This window comes from Amborella trichopoda, chromosome 3 (genome assembly GCF_054954075.1).
Source record: "Amborella trichopoda isolate Santa Cruz 75 chromosome 3, AtrichopodaSantaCruz75HAP2 v2.0, whole genome shotgun sequence".
Classification (NCBI taxonomy): domain Eukaryota; kingdom Viridiplantae; phylum Streptophyta; class Magnoliopsida; order Amborellales; family Amborellaceae; genus Amborella; species Amborella trichopoda.
In genome coordinates this window covers 45,257,660-45,276,628 of record NC_142338.1, presented here as the reverse complement: position 1 = coordinate 45,276,628, position 18,969 = coordinate 45,257,660, and the positions used below count along the sequence as shown (strand labels likewise).

Sequence of the window (18,969 nt, the reverse complement as noted above, 5' to 3'; positions counted from 1 at the left end):
TGGAACTTTTTTCGTGTTATTTACTCTATTTTTATTTTTTTAAAATATTCATTATATAAATGAAAATTTTCAATAATTCACCTTTCTTTTATAAATTGTTCACAAAAATTTGAGTACTTATTTTACTTTTTACTGATTTTTAATTATTTTTACCAACTTTTCATTTTCTGAATTTTTCCCAATTTTTTTTCTTAGACATATAACTCGGCTGAATTACTCGAACTCGGGCCAAACCAGAGTCAGTGTCCCTAACAAGTTTTAAAATTTGCTTTTACATATACCCAATAAGGGATAATGTTTCTAGGAGTCCTCAGGCCAATATATACAAATGCGGCCCCCTTAATAATGAAATAACCCTTGATCCTAATTTTTAAGAAATATACAATATCTACCATAAACATCACTAACGTGCTAAAAAAAAAGAAGAAGAAAAAGCTAACATGATATATATTAAAAGGAAATATTTGAGATATTAATTTTTACCTCTCTTTTTTTTGCAACTCTTTGCAATCTTGTGCTTGTGCTCCTATTAATAGACCTAAGTTAATGCTAGAAATGAAAAATAAAACCTTTTCCTTGAAGGGACCATTAGTCACATTCATCTTATTCATATTTAGATCGTCGGTTTATGCCTCAAGGGACCAACGTATAAACAACTTTTTCCCAAAAAAAAAAAAAAAAAAGTTAATAAAAAAGTTAATTTCCCTTTTGGTTCCGAAAGAGTACACACTACTGCTGTACACCGTACTGAAAAGCGTTCCAATTTGCTTTGTTTTAGCATGACTGTCGTGTTTCTAGTGCCATTTTATTAGAGTGTTGTTGAATTTTTTTTTGTTTGAATATAAGGAATGAGATTATTTATTTTTGGTACAATATAGTTGTATTTATTTAGCACAACGATTTCATGCAAAATTTAATAGTCTAAACGTGTCATAAAATTTAATTTAATTTTTTTTAAAGTTCGAGCTTGATTTATTGAAAAAATACAATCACCCAATTTCGCATTTAATGATCAAAAATCTAAATTAATCGTGACCACTTAAATCATTAGTAAATAGCCTCATTCTATACTTTTCTCAAAAAATATCCCAATTTTTTGTGATGCACATTCATAAGCTTTATCATGCACAAGGCATTAAGGAGTCCACATCATTTCTTAAGCTTTATCATGCACAAGGCATTAAGGAGTCCACGTCATTTCTTATCGTGTCGTATGGTTGCATTACTCTTTAGTCAAAGGTACGTGCTTTTCACTTTACCCAAACGATTTCCTAGTCCTACAAGAGTGTATTATTTATTTACTCCTATAGGTCTAACGCATGCTAGGAGTTCCTTTTAGATCTAGGGATGTAATAACTATAACTCCAAAATGAATTTCCAAAAAACAATTCCAAAATTAAATTTTTATGTACTATAGAAAAAAAAAAAAAACGTCAAGATTGAATAAAGATGTCTAATTTTTTAAGAGCTATATCTAAATCTTAAGAAACTTAAAATTCAAAATTTTTTCTTTGAAAATAATATTCCAATAATTATTATGTGGTTCCCAAAAATTTGAATCGAAAATAATATTTTTAAAGAAGTATTTTGTGTGAGGGAGTAGAAGAATAGTTTGCTCTCGCGGGATCATAGTATCGGAACTTTTCATGTTAATATCTATTTCACATAAATATAGTCCATGTGCGAAAATGAGACTTCATTATGATCTGAACAGTGGTTCATACTTTTGAGAGAGGAGAGGGAAAAAGAGAGAACCCTTTAATCCCTGAACTAGGCCAGAGAGAGAGAGAGAGAGAAGAAGAGCTCCACTTCCTTTCATGGCCCTGAACCACCCCTCTCCCCAAACCCCAGACAAACCTAAAGAAGATCAGGTAGTCCTGCAAATGGAATCAAGGAACACAGACCCCAAAACCACAGATTCAAACCGTCTCAAAGAGGAGGCCCCGAAGGAAGAAAAGCACTCAATGCCTGCCTTAGAGGTCCAAAGCTCAAAACCCAACATCCCCAAACCCATTATGGCCAACCCCACCAGTAACCCATATGCAAAACCCCCCATAAACCCAAATTCCACTAGAAATCCAAATGAAAACCAACGTTTAAAATCTTTATTAAATAGCAAAACCTTAACCAGTGTGGCATTGTCAAGACCCAAGTCTAGGCTCACAGACTACAGCCCTCAAGCGCCCACAAAGGCCATGGAGAACTCCGGCTTCGATCCCGGATCATCTCGACGGTCAGAGGTCGGCGGCGACGAGGAGGAAGACACATTCAAGGATGAGGATCTACCAGGGAAGTATAAGGAAAAGAAGTGTAAGCCAGGATGGAGAGTTTTAGTAGAGTGGGTCTCTTTTGTTACCATCATGACTTGTTTGATCACAAGCCTAACTATTAAGCCCTTGAAGAGAGAGTCCCTTTGGGGATTGAAGATATGGAAATGGTGTGTGATGATGATGGTGATCTTTTGTGGTAGGCTCTTCTCAGGCTGGTTGATCAGTCTTCTTGTGTTCTCGATTGAAAGAAATTTCATGCTTAGAATTAGGCTCTTGTACTTTGTCTATGGCCTTAGGAAGAGTGTCCAAAATATTGTCTGGTTAGGTATTGTGCTCTTGGCTTGGTCATTGGTCTTTGATTCAAAGGTGGACATGGATAGGAGGAGCCATAGGCTTTTAGTGTTTGTGTCCAAGGCCTTGATTGCTGGCTCTATAGCTGCAATTACATGGCTAATTAAGATCCTATTAGTCAAGCTCCTGGCCTCTGGTTTTCATGTTAACACCTTCTTTGAGAGGATCAAGATCTCTCTCTACTACCACCATGTGTTAGAGTCATTAGCAGGCCCCCCTCTCGATGAAGTCTCCGGTCGACAGGATAGAGGGAATCCCCGAGCCAGCTTTAGGCGAGTGGTCATGGAGGAGATGAAGAGGAAGAAGAGGAGTGACAGTGAGAATACTTTTAAGGTGGACGCGGAAAGATTGAAGAGGTTGAAGAAGGGGAATGTTTCGGCATGGAGCATGAAGAGGATGGTGAACTCAGTGATCACCACCGGCAGATTGGGGTCAGTGTCGAATGCAGTGGACGAGATGATGAGAGAGTTCAGTAAGTCGGAGGAGGAGGCGAGGAGCGAGAAGGAGGCCAAGGCAGAGGCGCAGAGGATCTTTGAGAATGTTGCCAAGCCTGGGGAGAAGTAAGTTCTGCTCCTCACTCTCATCTCATCTCATCTCATCTCATCTCATCTTTTTCTAACAATCGTATAACCAAATTTATTTTTTTTGAAAATCAATTTTAAATAAATGTAACTCTACCTCATTTTAATAAAGATGCGGTTTGTATAGAGCCTAAAAGTAAAACGCACTTACTTTCAAATATGTTGAAAAATGTAGTTTCAATACTCCAAATCTTTATAATAGCTTTAAAATATATTTTCATCTCTAATTATAAAATTTAAAGCTTCAAAAATAGTGTAGATCCATATCCACAAAAACTTGAAACTTGACTGTCCAAGAATGACGCATTATAACCAAAACTTGAAATCCATTTTTTTTTCATGCCCATACATCTTGAGGCAATTTCCAAAACTTGAAATCCGTGTTTTTCTCATGACCATGCATCTTGAGGTCAAGATGATCCATTTGAAAATATTTGGGCATAAAAAAAAAAAAACCTGAAATTTTTGGCCTGTGATTGTTTAAAGCTCCGCAATTATAGAAACTTTTTCCTATTGTAAAATATCCTGAATTATATCTCTATTCAACTTTATTTTACTCTTTTAAGATTTCATGCTTCATTCGTATTTCATGGTTTCCCCTTAAATAGCAATGTCTACCGCTAAATTAATCATTAGCAATTACCAAAGATTTAGGGAATCTTGTGCCCCAAACATTTTGTTACTGTCAATAATGTTCACCAACTCCATGGAAGTTGGCTAGCAAATCTATTTAAGTAAGTCGTTAATATATTATTATTATTATTATTATTACTATTACTATTACTGTATATAATTTAGACTTCTTGTTGGAGGTTCCATTATTTTAATTTTATTTATTTAATTAGCTGAATGACGTGTTTATTTGTAGATAAGCTTAATACGACAAGTTTAATGGAGGAAACCTGCCCCTTGAATTATTTATGTTGCTGGTTTTTGTCCCTTTGCCAAAACTAAGGTTCCATAAATCATTGTCTCGTCTCTCTCGTCTTTTGTTTTTTTTAGCTTTCTGTGCTTTTTTTACATCATAAAATTTATATATTTCTTTTTATCCGATCCTTCCATTTTGAATGGAGGGCTAAGATCGTCCCAATCACAATGTCACATCTCTATACCTTTTTATTTTTAAATTTGTTTCTACAAACTATTTTGACACCAAATTTTGTACGTTCAATCCTCTATTAAACTCGCACTAATGAAAAATATAAAAGAAATATTTCGAATAAAATAAAATGATAAAAATACCCTTGAAAATTTCAAAGGGTATTTTGGTCATTATATTTTATCAAAAAATTATTTTTAATATTTTTTATAGGTGTGCCCCAATGAGAAGATGGCACGTAACAAATTTAATATTCATACAATTTTTATTAAAAAAACAAAATATAAAATACTTTGAGACGTCGGATCTAAAAATCAAACGGTGAGTAGCTCTCTCTATCAAAATTGGATGGCTGGATGGTAGGGGAAGCATAGATCTTCTATATTGTAGGAAAAGTATAGAAACCTTTCCCTTATTTTTTTATGCAAACTTTAATTTGAGGCTTTTTTCTTTCATGTGTCTTGCTTTTTGAAATCTTATCAAGGCCTTATTTTTGTGATTTTATAAGTTTGGCATCAAGAGAGATCGGTCCACAAGAGGTCGTTAAATTTTAGGGAAAATTATAGATACACTTTGTACTATACTTTGTATGCATGCTACCCACAATACTTTTTAACCGCAACCTAATAAAAAAAAGTATTTATTTTTGCATCTACTCCTTAAGTAAAAAGGTAATTTTTTAAAGATGAAAATATCCCTAATGTATTTAAGATAGTTTCTATCAAGAAAGTCGAAAACTGATATTTTAGAGAGAGAAAATCTAAAAAGTTTTACAAGGGAAGCTATCTCGAATTTCAAGTTTTTATAGAGAAACTATATCAAAATTATTTGAAGGAAAATTGTTTCATACGGGCTGGACCGGATTTATGTAATATGCGGTCCAAAGGTATAAAGCATCCATCTTTAAATTTAAAGATGGATGTAAGGTGATCCATCTAAAAACAATTGTAACCAACGGTCCAAATGTTTTTTTAATTATAGACTCTTAAAATTATGATCAAATTATATTTAAAAAATATATTCATTGTCAAGCCCATATTTCTACACTATGCAGGCTGGCCGCATAGAAACTGTGTCGTTATTTGAAAGAGAAACTATCTCAAAATTTTTAGAGAGAAAAAATTATTTAAAGTTTTAGAGAGAATTAACGTAAATTTTCAGAAAGAAAGACTATCTCAAATTTCAAGTTATCTAAAATTTTAAGTTGTAGAGATAGAAACTCTCTAAAAATTTAAAAGCCGTGAGAGATAGTGAAGAGATAGAAAGGAACATGGGTTTACTTGGGGTATTTTCATCCTTAAAAATGTTATTTTTGTATTTAGGGGTTGATGTAAAAAAAAATAGTATTGGGGTTAGTGGTGTGATTTAAAAAGTAGTAGTGGATAAAATGTTTAGCAAGTATGCTCTTGTGGGGTATTTATAACTTTTTATAAATTTCCGGAAAAATAAGTTCAGACGCTGGAAACTTTACAAATCGATCGTATCTACATCAATGATCAGAAATAAAACATTGATATCAAGTTCTAAATAATTATCCATCTTGTAACACTTTTCTTGACCATTCATTTTAGTTCTTCAAAATTTACCAAGTTTCCATATAGCCATGTCCTTATGAAAACCTCACCCTTATTTTCGGTTCATTCATCCATACACATTGAATTTATATTTGAACAATTCAATTATTTGAATAGATATTACTATTTATGAGTGTGTGATTTGCTATTGATAATGGGGGATATGATATATGCTATCTTCATTAGAGAGAATTTTGAACATGGGTCGATATTGAATTGTAGGTATATTGAGATGGAAGATCTGTTGAAGTTCTTGGAGAAAGACGATGTCTGCATCATATTTCCCCTTTTTGAGGGGGCTGAAGAAAGTGGGAAGATAAAACAATCAGCTTTCAGAAATTGGGTGGTAAGTGTCATTTACCACTATTTAATGAGTGAGTTGCTTGGGGTCCCACGCAGCATAGACCAAATCAGTGTTCCAAAAATCGAACCAACCTTCAAATCCGGCCACGAGTCGGCTCCAAGTAACTGGTAAACTGGTCTAATTAGCCGGTCCAAACAGTTAAAAAATATAAAAATATATATTTAAAGTATGATTAAACAAACACATTCAAATGGAATTGAAAAATAATGAAAAAATGAATTTTAAAAATTTATATTGTGTCTAGGGGAATTTTATTAATTTTTTTTTTTAAAGATGGAAAAATATAAAAATAAATATTCATAACCAAAACACTTTCCAATCTTTACCAAAACGATAAAAAATATATTAAAAAACGCACTGTAAATAAATTCCTTATTTTTTGAGGATTTTATATAATATTTTTTATTTATTTTTTAAAATATCCTGCCAAGACCACCAAACTCGATTCAGATTTGACCGTCCAGGTCCGAGTTCGACCTGCCGAGTTTGCAAACATTGGCCAACCAAATTATTCACTTAGTAGGTACTACTGACTATGCGATTGCTTTAAATCAATTACTATCTTTCACATTCAGTGATGGAGACAAGTAATACACCATCAAATTATTCACTTACAGAATTACCATGCACTCGTGGAAGATCACCTTTTTAATATTTTGAAAAGGAAAAGCCGTTCGTGAGTCCGCGGGTGGTGTAAGAGCCCTTGCACCCGCTGACTCCGCAACGTCCATTTTTATGATTGACGTTGTAAAAAATTTACAGAGCTTATACATGTAGAATGTTTTTCAAAACACTCGTATTTTAACTATCAAAATCTTTATTTATTTATCATGTTCTTGATTATCTTAACCAAATCCATTTTTAAGATGATTTAATGAGGGCCTTCATAGGTACAGTGTGAATCGACTGACTCATAGAAACCCCATGCTCTTGAAAATGACATATTACTCTTTTATATTTCCGAAATGAAGAAGGATTGCTAATTGCACCCATGATTTGCGATTAGCACCGGTGAACATGTATGGATTTTTAGGGTGGGAATAACAAGATACGCGTCCAAATTAACTTGCCCCTCGTTATCCTTAATAACTAAGATTACCAATTAATCAAGGAGAAAGTTTTCTATATGACACTAGGTATAAGGAATTTATATATGCCACCCCTCTCCTAGCCAATTTGAATGGATGGCTAGGATGATTTCAATCACAATGTCTCGCCTAAATACTATTTTACTTTAATTTTTCAAAACAAATCAGATATCTATGAGAGTTGAGATAGATGAGTGACAAGACAAGAAGGTATAGAATTCAAAATGAATTTATTCAGGAGAATTTATATGTGGCACCAATAGGTGATAAGATGAGAGAGATTAGGCTTAAGTCAGCTAGACATGTGTGGCACAGACCAAGTGTAGTACATGTTAGGAGGTACGAGTTAGTTCAAGTGGAATGACTTAAAAGGGCAATGGGTAGGCTCAAAAAGACGTGGTTGGAAGTAGTTCGGAAAGACATGGGGATTTATGGCCTCATTGAGGGTATGACCTTTATTAGAGCAGAATGGCGGACCAAGATTTATGTAGCCGATCCAATTAATTGGGAATAGGCTATGATGATGATGATACCCTTGAAAATTTTAAGAGTAATTCGTTCATTTTATTATTTTACTTTTAAAATATTTTTTTTAAGTGCACTCTATTGCGATGATGACACTTGCCAAATTTCATATTCATATGATTTGTAGAAAAAAAGAAAAAGAAAAAGAAAAATAGAACACTATAAGATATCAGATCTATATCAAATAGTTAGGGGTTGACTTGTGACATTATGGTCGAAGCTATCATAGCCATCCATTCAACTCAAGTGACTAAAAGGGTGAGGTATATTAATTTCCTATACATAGTGGCCTATATAAAGCTTTCCCTATATGAAGCACACCATGACTAACTAGACCAGCTAGGCAGACATAGAGCATACTAATCTCAGTATGAATAGAATGTTAACCCAGTCAAAATAGTAACGTGGATTTCTTTAACTTGACTCTGGTATGATTAAATGAAGCATAGAAAACAAACTTAAATGAAAACAATTGAAGACACATAAGATAATAGAGGCATTTATAAAATACCTGATATGGAGGAAATTTACATGAAGACACACCAAAGCAAAAAGCAGGCATAAGTAAAGCACACCATGACTGACTAGGCTGAGAGGCTCTTGCCTTAAAACACATCCTAAGAGGCCTTATATAGGCAACGGATTTCAAATCCGGACTTCAAAGAAAAAAATAAAAAGGATACCTGTCCGACATGATTTAGTGGATCCATGTGGGTATAGTAACATCATCTGGTACAGTGACAGCTGGTATAAAGTAATACAGTGTAAAGTGGGTACAGAAACATCATCTGGTAGTGGAAATAGTGACAGCATCTGGGAATAGTGACAACATCTTGTGATGAAAAGACAGGTTTTCCGACTGGTGGAAAAGTTTAGAGAAGACATCATCCTTATCCTTCAGTCTATGTCATAGGCTAGTGGTAGTCCATCAGAGTCGTAGCTTGGTGAGGAATGACTTGAGGGACTGTGAGAGGGTCCAATGTAAGAGTTGTCACGAGATCTAGTGTCAATCTATCCTTCAAGAGGAGGATGATCAGCTAACCAGAGCTATAGTTGGTGGAGAGGGGTAGCACCAAGGGGAGTTTCATCATTCCATACTATGGTTCCTGCAAAGATTTCTAAAGGAATCCATTCTGACTGGACTCTGTTAATGTAGCACATAAGAATTTTTAATTCTTTCCATTGTTCTGTCTGGAACATCCGATAATTTAGGACATTAGAATCATACCATTCAATGGTTTGGATATGGGGATATTGGGTAATGGAGGTATGTTCTGGAAAATATTAAGGTTGTAGATCTAGATGGAAGGCTATGATGAGATAGGGTTTGTGATAATAATCAAAAGACTGAATCCATTGATCATAATGATAATGTTTTAAAAGGAATTTATAAAAGTTGAAGGCTCTTGGGTTTGGGTGTACATACTTACTCCATTGTAAGAAATGACAATGTCTTATTAAGACAGTAATTTCCTAACATGAAAATTGAAGCAGATATGGTGGTTTTGGGTAAGGTACCAAAAGAAACAAAGGGCTTCTTTAGACATGTTATAATAGTGTCTGGTTTGGAATAAAGATAAAAATAGGTATTTTGGATGGCATCGAATTTCTTGAAAACATTCTTCATGATTCCTGATCAGAATTTCATGCATTTTTTGTTGCATGAATTCATTACGCGCTTCCATTGTTTTGTTGAGAATGAGATCATAAATTTCTTCAGGAACTTCTCTTTCTTCTTCTTCAATTCTGATTATGGATCCCAAAAATGGGATAATTTGGAAAGAATTTTTTTCAGGTTTTTTTCTTGAGAACATATTAGCCATAATATTGTTTTTTTCAAGAATATGTTTGACTTCAAAATTCTATTGAGAAAACCAATTTGCCCATCTGAGTCACTATGGGTTGGGAAGAATCTTGTTTTTGAATTTTAACATATTCAGAAAACTTGACATCAATTTCTACCAAAAAACAATGGCCTATGAGATGAAATTGGAATTTTTCAATTCCTCTTTTTACGGCCAGAATTTCTTTGAATGTAGAGTGATAATGTTGTTTAGATTCTTTGAACTTTCCACTTTTGTATCCACAAACCATTCTTATTTTTTCCTTCTCTTCAATCAAAATGCATGCCCAAAATTCATCTGAAGCATCAGTTTGTAAAATCCGTTTTCCATCAGAAGGGATTTTTAAAGGGGGAAGATTTTGAGATAAATCTTTGAGTTTAAAAACACACTCAGTTTGTTTGTATGTCCATGGTGGTGCTTTTTTCTTTAGAAGAAGATAAAGAGGGCTGGTGAATAGAGAAAGCTTAGGAATGAAAGGGGACATGTAATTTACAATGCCTAAAAACTGTTGGATTTGTTTTATAGTGGGAAGAGTATTAGGAAACTCTAACACATGTTTTGCTACGTGAGGCTGTAGTTTGTATTTTCCGTTCTGGAAATGCATTCCAAGAAAATCAATATTTGTAGTAGCAAAGACATTTTTTTTCAGAGAGCATTATTCCATATTCACAACAAATGGAATAGAATTTTTACAATAATATGATATGACTCATGATATCTAAGGAGACAAGGAGTATGTCATCTATGTCTACTAGAGCCTGTTTTGAAGTTGGTTCAAAGATGTGGCTTAAAACTTTTTGAAAATATGTTGGAGCATTTTTCAAACCAAAAGGCATGACTATCCATTGAAAGTGGTAATTTGGTAAACAAAAAGCTGTTTTGGGACGGTCATCTGGGTGAATTCTTATTTGCCAAAATCCTGATTTTAAATCAAATTTAGAAAAGATGTGTACATTTGAAATTTGAGAAAACATTGTTGTTTAGTTTGGCAGAAGAAATTTATCATCAGCAAAAAAATTATTTAAGGATTGATGACGAATCTGAGTTTTCGTCGAATTTGTTCTGCTTTTTTATTTACATAAAAGGCTTCACAAGCCCAAGGTAAACTTGTAGGTTCAATTAATTGTTCCTTTATCAACTCTTGGATTTCCAGTTTAGCTTGTTCCAAAAGGTCTAGATTTAAACCTCTGTGTGAAGCTTTTGTAGGGTCTATATCCTCATTCTTCTTAAAAGGTAATTTGACATCAAAGTTATGGTTTCTCCACAGAGGATTTGTACATTTTTTTAGAAACTCAGTATGGGAATTAGCACAACAGTTTGTCAAAATTTTTTGTTTAACAGTTTCAAGGCTTGGTTTCTGGTCTATGGATGCAATTCAGGGTAAAGTCAAGGATTTGTAGTGTAGTCCTTTGTGGGTCCATTGAAGTTTTACCTGGTGAAGAAAATCAAAACCAAGCAAAAGTTCCTTGTTGGGTAAATAGGATCCTAACAGTTTGTGTTGGATTATAAGTTTGGGGAAAAGTTTAATCAAAATGGGTTTGCTGATCTGGTTTATGGTAAATTTTTCTCCATTAGCAGCTCTAAAGGTCGGGTGGCATGGTTCTCAAAACTGTGTGGCAGTAAATCTGGTTTTAAATACTAGCAGATGCACCTGTATCAAAAAAAGCAGTGATTGACATTGGTTTAGCATAGTGTTCTGGGAGTATTTGAACCATGGCTATTGGTGAAGGCTGCAGGGGTAAACTAGCTATGTCTGTTTTATTTTCTTGTGGTAACAAAATCTCTGAGGAGTCTGTTTTGCATATTTCATTGACTTCATTTTCTTATGAATAATATGCAATGGATAATAATGTTTCTGGGGACTGCTCATCATCTAAAGAGAAAATTGATTCTAAATCATCTTCAATTTCTTCATTCATTACTTGTGAAAGGAGATGAATAATCTTTTTCTTTTTCTTCTGATTAGGACAATTTTTTGCAAAATGTCCCTTTTGTCCACAAACAAAACATCTGTTTCCTTTCTTGTGTCTGGAATCATGAAATCTTGATGTTCGAAGAAACTTAAATTTCTTAAATTTCTTTTTGTGCCTCTTTTGTTTAAAAGGCTTGTCTTTCTTCAGAGGTTTTGGACATTGGCAAAGCTTTTCTAAATTACATTTGATTTTGAGATAAGGTTTCTCACATTATTTTCCTAACAAATGTTTATTCTTCTGCATTTTTTTGACAAAATCAACTTGATTGCAAAGCCTTTCCAGTGCATGAAGAACATATTGATATAGTTCATCAAAAGTGGTGTTTTGAATTGTAAGTCCTTGATTTTCCATTGTTTTTGTGGCCTCTTTGCCTAGAGTTGGGGGTATAGATTCAAGATAAAATTGCTTTAGATTAACATCGTCAATCCCACCATAGCAAAATGTTTTTCAAGGTCTTCGTCTTTTGAAAGAGCAACATTTCAATTGAAAAAATTCTTCTTTTGCTACAATCTGTTCATGCTTTACTGGGCCAGAAAACTCAGAAACCATGTAGTTCAGGAAATCGAATACTGACTCACTGTTTCACAATTGGATTTGTCTATACTCACCGAGGCTTAAGTACCAGTAAAAAAGACATCATCTTAGTTTGACAATAACTTTCAAGATTGTTTGGGATAACGTGTTTGTTGGATTTATCATTTCAGCAAACATCCATCCTTGGATTCTCTGAATCGATCATTCCACTTGGATGGTCGAATATCATCTATTGTAAAGCCTTCGGAGGTATCACCATAGGAGGGGTTTGGTTGCGGTTCTTGGTAGTTTGGAGGTCTAACTTCTTCAGGCTGTTTTATATTTGGGTCAGGTTCAGGTTGTGGTTCTGGAGGATTCATCATCAGTAATGATTCAGAATCAATAGAGGTAGAAGAGAATTCTTCAGATTCATCTGTAGAACTAGCTTCGTCTTGGAGATTGACTTCTGATGGGTTTGTTAAGTTCTTTAGAAAAGAACTCATATGATTGGAATCATCAAAATGGATGGTCATGGGAATTGAGACAGAAGAGGCTGTAACATCTGAAACAATGACATCAGATTTTGTATCAGAATTCTGAATCATCTAAGTTTCATTTTTTGGTTGAGTGGATGTCTGGGGAATCTGTGTAACCACTGTCATTGAGGCTGGTTGAGAACTTGGTATAGGATATGAAGATGAAGATGGGACATTTGGGTTTTGTCTCTTTTTTAAATGTGGAAATATCAAATGCTCAGGGAGTTGTCTTTCAACTTCAAATGTTCTCAAAGGTCTAAAGTTGTAGTTTCTTGGGGGAATTAAACCAGTTGGAGGGTAAACAGTTCTAGTTGGAGGAAATGGGTTTGGGTTTCTTAAAGAGGGGTATGTTTGAAAAGTTGGCATGGGTAAAAGAGGGTGATAGCCGGAGGGTTGAGAAGAGGTCTAATATTGTGTCTGGAACTGGTGTTGGGACTTCCAAAGGTCATTTTGCAAACTTTGCGGTTGTTTTTCCAAATTAGCTTTTTCTTGCTCCTTTTGTACCAGTAAATCAGACAATTCATTGACGTCCTTAACTGTGTACAAAATGTTCATTAACTCTTCATGTAAGAGTTGAATTCTTTCTTTCAACTGGTGAATCAAGCTGGCTAATGCCTGTACTTGAGTAGACATTGCATTATATTTTCTTCAATTCTAAGCAAGGCTAAATTCTGAGATTTGGCATTCTCAGCTTGCCAATTCAGACTAGCTTCTGCAGGTGATATGAATTTCTGCATTCCATTCGAGTCTCTCATAGTGGGAGTTTTAATTTTCCAAACATGTTTTTCATTTTCTTGTGGTCTTTTGAAATCATGTAAGGGGGGAAAATTTGTGGTATAGCTTGAACTCTGTGGGTCAAAAGCTAAACAACTTGGTATGTTGTTTTTGTCTAGATCATCCCATCCTGAAGGGATGATTTTTGAAATCTGAGGTTTGGGTTCATCTTTGGGACTACCATATAAAACATAGTAGTTCCACTTTTCTGCACATTGACCAAGTAATCCAACATAAGGGTCACCATTCATATATCTTTCATGCAACTTCTGCTGTGATGTTTTCTTTTTCTTTTCCTTGCTCTCTTTCTTTCTTTTTTCCTCTGGGAAATTATTCTGGTCTTCAAAGCATGAATCACAGTTGCAAACATCAAACCAATGGTGTCCGTCAGCTGTTTTTTGTTCATAAATTGGGTTTCCTTTTTTATCAAAAACGACAATAGGAACCTTTTCCAATAATCCATGAAACTGAGTTGGAAATATCTCTCTGTTTTGCTCAGTTTCCTGCTGATTTTGAAAATCTATTCTTACTGTTCCATTTGGATTTCTGGTCATCCTGGAATCAGTTTGTTAAAGAGGCCTTCCTTGATTTTGCATATTTTTATAATTTGTCACCCAGGTAGATGGAATCAAATCCAACAGTCTTTCTCTAAAGATTTGTCTAGGAATATAATGACAGACGGGTTGGGAATTGTTATCTACTTTTATAAACAAGGCTTTGTTTTCCTGCTTTGGAGAAAGATGAATAACCATGTCAAAGGCATGATTCTGTAATCTATACACCATTTGATAATGGAGTGTAGCTACAGTGGCTGTTTCAATTTGTCTGTTGCTTGTGATTTGCAATTGAACTTTAAAGACTGAGCTTAGGTGAGGATCTTTGATGGGGATATTAAAATTTGGAAAGAAGGTAACAAATATAGTTCCGGCATTTAGGGTTGTTTGCACAGTTCCAATACATGCATGCCGGTATTCTAAAAACCTAGAATCTAACAAAGCAATTCGAGAAACTGCTTCCATACCTTTTCTTCCATGGAAAGTTAAAGCAAGCTTAATGGCTCCAAAGTGAACATGTGTATAACCATCCTTAATCCATTGGGGAAATAAGTTGTTGGGCAAGGCTATGGTAATATATTGTTCAGTTCGGGTGCCCATTTTTTTTTGGTAGAAATGGATATGTCAAGTTTTTCGAATATGTTAAAATTCAAAAACAAGATTCTTCCGAACCCATAGTTACTCAGATGGGCAAATTGGTTTTCTCAATAGAATTTTAAAGTCAAACATATTCTTGGAAAAAACAATGTTATGGCTGATATGTTCTCAAGAAAAAAACCTGAAGAAAATTCTTTCCAAATTATCTCATTTTGGGATCCATAATCGGAATTGAAGAAAAAGAAAGAGAAGTTCCTGAAGAAATTAATGATCTCATTCCTAACAAAACAATAGAAGCATGTAATGAATTCATGCAACAAAAAATGTATGAAATTTTGATCAGGAATCATGGAGAATGTTTTCAAGGAATTCGATGCCATCCAAAATACCCATTTTTATCTTTATTCCAAACCAGATACTATTATAACATGCCTAAAGAAGCCCTTTGTTTCTTTTGGTACCTTACCCAAATCCACCATATCTGCTTCAATTTTCATGTTAGGAAATTACTGTCTCATATAAGACATTGTCATTTCTTACAATGGAGTAAGTATGTACACCCAAACCCAAGAGCCTTCAACTTTTATAAATTATTTTTAAAACATTATCATTATGATCAATGGATTCAGTCTTTTGATTATTATCACAAACCCTATCGCATCATAGTCTTCCTTCTAGATCTACAACCTCAATATTTTCTAGAATATACCTTCATTGCCCAATATCCCTATATCTAAACCATTGGATGGTATGATTCTAATCTCCTAAATTATTGGATGTTCTAGACAGAACAATGAAAAGAATTAAAAATTCTTATGTGCTACATTAACAGAGTCCAGCCAGAATGGATTCCTTTGGATATCTTTGCAGGAACCACAGTATGGAACGATGAAACTCCCCTTGGTGTTGCCCTTCTTCACCAACTATACCTCTAGTTAGTTGATCATCCTCCTCCTGAAGGACAGATTGACACTAGTTCTAGTGATAACTCTTACATTGGACCGTCTCACAGTCCCTCAAGTCATTCCTCACCAAGCTACGACACTGATGGACTACCACTAGTCTATGACACAGACTGAAGGATAAGGATGATGTCTTCTCTAAACTTTCCACCGGTCGGAAAACCTGTCTTTTCATCATAAGATGTTGTCATTACTCCTAGATGCTGTCACTATTCTCACTACCAGCTGTCACTGTATCAGATGATGTTACTGTACCCACTTTACACTGTATTACTTTATACTGTACCTACATGGATCCACTAGATCATGTCGGACTGATGTCCTTTTTATTTTTTTTCTTTGAAGTCCGGATTTGAAATCCGTTGCCTATATAAGACCTCTTAAAATGTGTTTTAAGGCTGGAGCTTCTCAGGGCCTCTTAGCCTAGTCAGTCATGGTGTGCTTTCCTTATGTCTGCTTTTTGCTTAGATGTGCCTTCATGTAAATTTCCTCCATATGCCTCTATTGTCTTATGTGTCTTCAGTTGTCTTCATTTAAGTTTGTCTTCTATGCTTCATTTAATAAAACAACTCCAATCACCTAAACACCATTCACAAACAAAGAGAATGCCTTCTCCATATCTCTCTCTCTTTTTTTTTTTCTTTTTTTTTTTGTTTTTTTTGTTTTTTATATGTTAACGGTGGGAATGAATGTTAGGACATTATGTTGAGCCATCTGCTCCCCTAATCGTAGATGCCCAACCCCATTCCCAAGAGAATACCTTCTCACATACCAAACTAACGACATGGTCTAAAGGAAAATTGATTCCTACGGGCTGGACCACATTTCTACATATGCAGTTCACATGTTTTTTTAATAGAATTATTATTTTTAATTTTTAAAATTTATTTATTTTTTCATGTGATCTCCATGTTAGAGATTACATGTCCTTAAAAATTAAATCCAAATATCCATCTCAAAAATAGATTTTTAAGAATCGCATCATTTAAACCAGGTCTTTGTCTAAAATAAACTAATGACCGATGATCCCAAATAACCAAAATACCCCCGTCTATATGTCAGGTAAAAGGTCACATGGAGCGCAAAGCCCTTGCCAACTCCCTAACTGATGCAAAGACAGCGGTGCACCAGCTCCACAAGCTTGCGAGTTGTGTGGTTGTCGTGATCATCATAATAGAGTTCTTACTGGTGATTGGGGTGGCCACATCCAAGGTGATATTGTTTGTTTCTTCGCAGTTACTGGTTGTGGGCTTCATGTTTAACAACACCTGCAAGACCATCTTCGAAGCCATCATCTTTGTGTTTGTCATGCATCCGTTTGATGTAGGTGACCGTTGTGTTATCGACGGAGTTCAAGTAAGCATCTATCCGCTTTCGAATTATTATTATTAGTACTATTATTGTTCTTGTTCTTGTTGTTTGTTGCAAGTTATTGTTGTTGTTGTTGTTTATTTGTTTGCTTCATAAATTTATATAATTACTCTTGTTGTTCTTATTATCATCAGAGTCATCATCATCAAAGTCTTTTTCCAACTAATTGAGGTCGACTTCTTATTATTATCATAATATCAATAGTTATTAAATTTTGTGATCTACACCTATATTTTGTTGTTATTTCTAGCTAACCACCCTGTTGTGGAGAATCGATGCTCGAGCCTTGATTGGATCAACAGTAAGCAGGTGGGTTTGTAGGGGAAATGGTTGAAAGTTGGGAATGAAATTTCAATGTCCTATAGCATGGAAAACTTACAATAAATGTGCCAATATTAATTTTAGCTTGGCTCATAACTCAACTTCTTGTTGTAATCTTGAAATACTGGTTTCCAACCAACTTAACTACCCCAAAAGAAATGTTACAAGTTGTAAGTCTCGCCTAAGAGCACTAAGGGTAATACGATCTTTTAAAGGGAAATTGCCACATTTTGCAGTCATAGACACTCCATTTTTATCTCTCACTCAAACACACATCATTTTGTTAGATTGCTTTCTATTTGGATTAGCTACTTAATTAGTTTTCACAAATAACAAAATGGCTTCACAACAGTTCTTTTTGACATATAAAGAGATCATGAATGTTACAATTTTAACCACCAAAAGGAACATAGTCCCTAACCCAATCTGAATTATGAATTATGAATTATGAATTATGAAATTGAAAGCTGCAATGAATCAAATAAGAGAGTCAAGGGTTTGTGATGGCAGATGATAGTGGAGGAGATGAATATTCTATCAACAGTGTTCCTGAGGTTTGACAATGAGAAGATATATTATCCGAATTCAGTGCTCTTGACAAAGCCCATCAGCAATTTCTACAGAAGCCCAAACATGTCTGACACTGTTGAGTTCGCTATTGATGTTCACACTCCCTTGGAGAAAATCAATATCCTCAAGGACCAGATTCATAAGTGAGTACTATTTTCACTGGGCTCCCATTTTTTCCTTTCTTGTTCATCAAGATGTGTGTGTATTCCTTGTATTATTAAGAGCGCATAAAACCTTATATAAGTTATATTCAGAAAGCGGTGTGACGTATTAAAATTATTTTAATTTTTTTTTATTCCATAGCTATAAAATAAGTAAGAATATTTTTTTCATTAAAATGACATACGTGTATGTTATGTGCATGGAGAGAGAGAGAGTGAGCTGTTTTGATTCAAACAGTAGACAACATAAATATAACAGCACATGTTTTGGGCTGCAGTTACATACAAAGCAAGCCCAAGCACTGGCAGTCGAAGCACACGGTAGCGGTGACGGCGATAGAAAATGTCAATAAGATGAATATGGCTGTCTACCTCACCCACACCATGAACTACCAAAACTATATCGACAAGATCAGCCGTAAATCCGACCTTTATCTCGAACTCAAAAGGATCTTCGAGAAACATGAAATAATATATAACCTCTTACCACAAGAGGTTTGCCTAAATCAACATCCCTCTTCTATTACACTAGTTGAATCCAACGGCTGAACAACTCTCTTGGCATGGATTCTATGGTTCTGATCCATCAGTGCAGCAGTGTTTATTGACATATGAGAAGGTGGTCAGCCCTTCAGAAGGTTGTTGGTCTGTTAAAAGTTGGTTTATGACTTTGCTTCACTGTGTTTTTGGTCAGTTGTTTGAAAGCCTAGAGAATTGTTGAGTAAGGAAATGAAAGTCTGCGTGCTTTTAGTCTAGAATATAGGGTTGTGTTTCGGCGAACCACCAAACATTATTGGAAGTATTTTTTTAGTACTGCCCCTGAAATTTGAAGCTTCAAAATTTGTGTACAACTTTTCATCTATAAACACTATAATATATTACGAAATACACTATTTTTAAAGCAGTGTTTTAAAACTTGGCAGTTTCCGATTGGGATCGCC

The 18,969-nt window shown here is 34.7% G+C and overlaps 1 protein-coding gene across 1 annotated transcript; it reads left to right on the top strand.

The window, feature by feature from the left end:
- Positions 1–1,728: 1,728 nt before the first annotated feature.
- On the top strand, positions 1,729–18,868 carry LOC18443951 (mechanosensitive ion channel protein 10). The gene is made up of 5 exons (XM_006854130.4): positions 1,729–3,181; positions 6,098–6,221; positions 16,668–16,961; positions 17,808–18,010; positions 18,307–18,868. The coding sequence occupies exons 1-5, from the start codon at positions 1,818–1,820 to the stop codon at positions 18,575–18,577; spliced, it is 2,256 nt and encodes a 751-aa protein (XP_006854192.3). The 5' UTR covers positions 1,729–1,817; the 3' UTR covers positions 18,578–18,868.
- Positions 18,869–18,969: the final 101 nt, after the last annotated feature.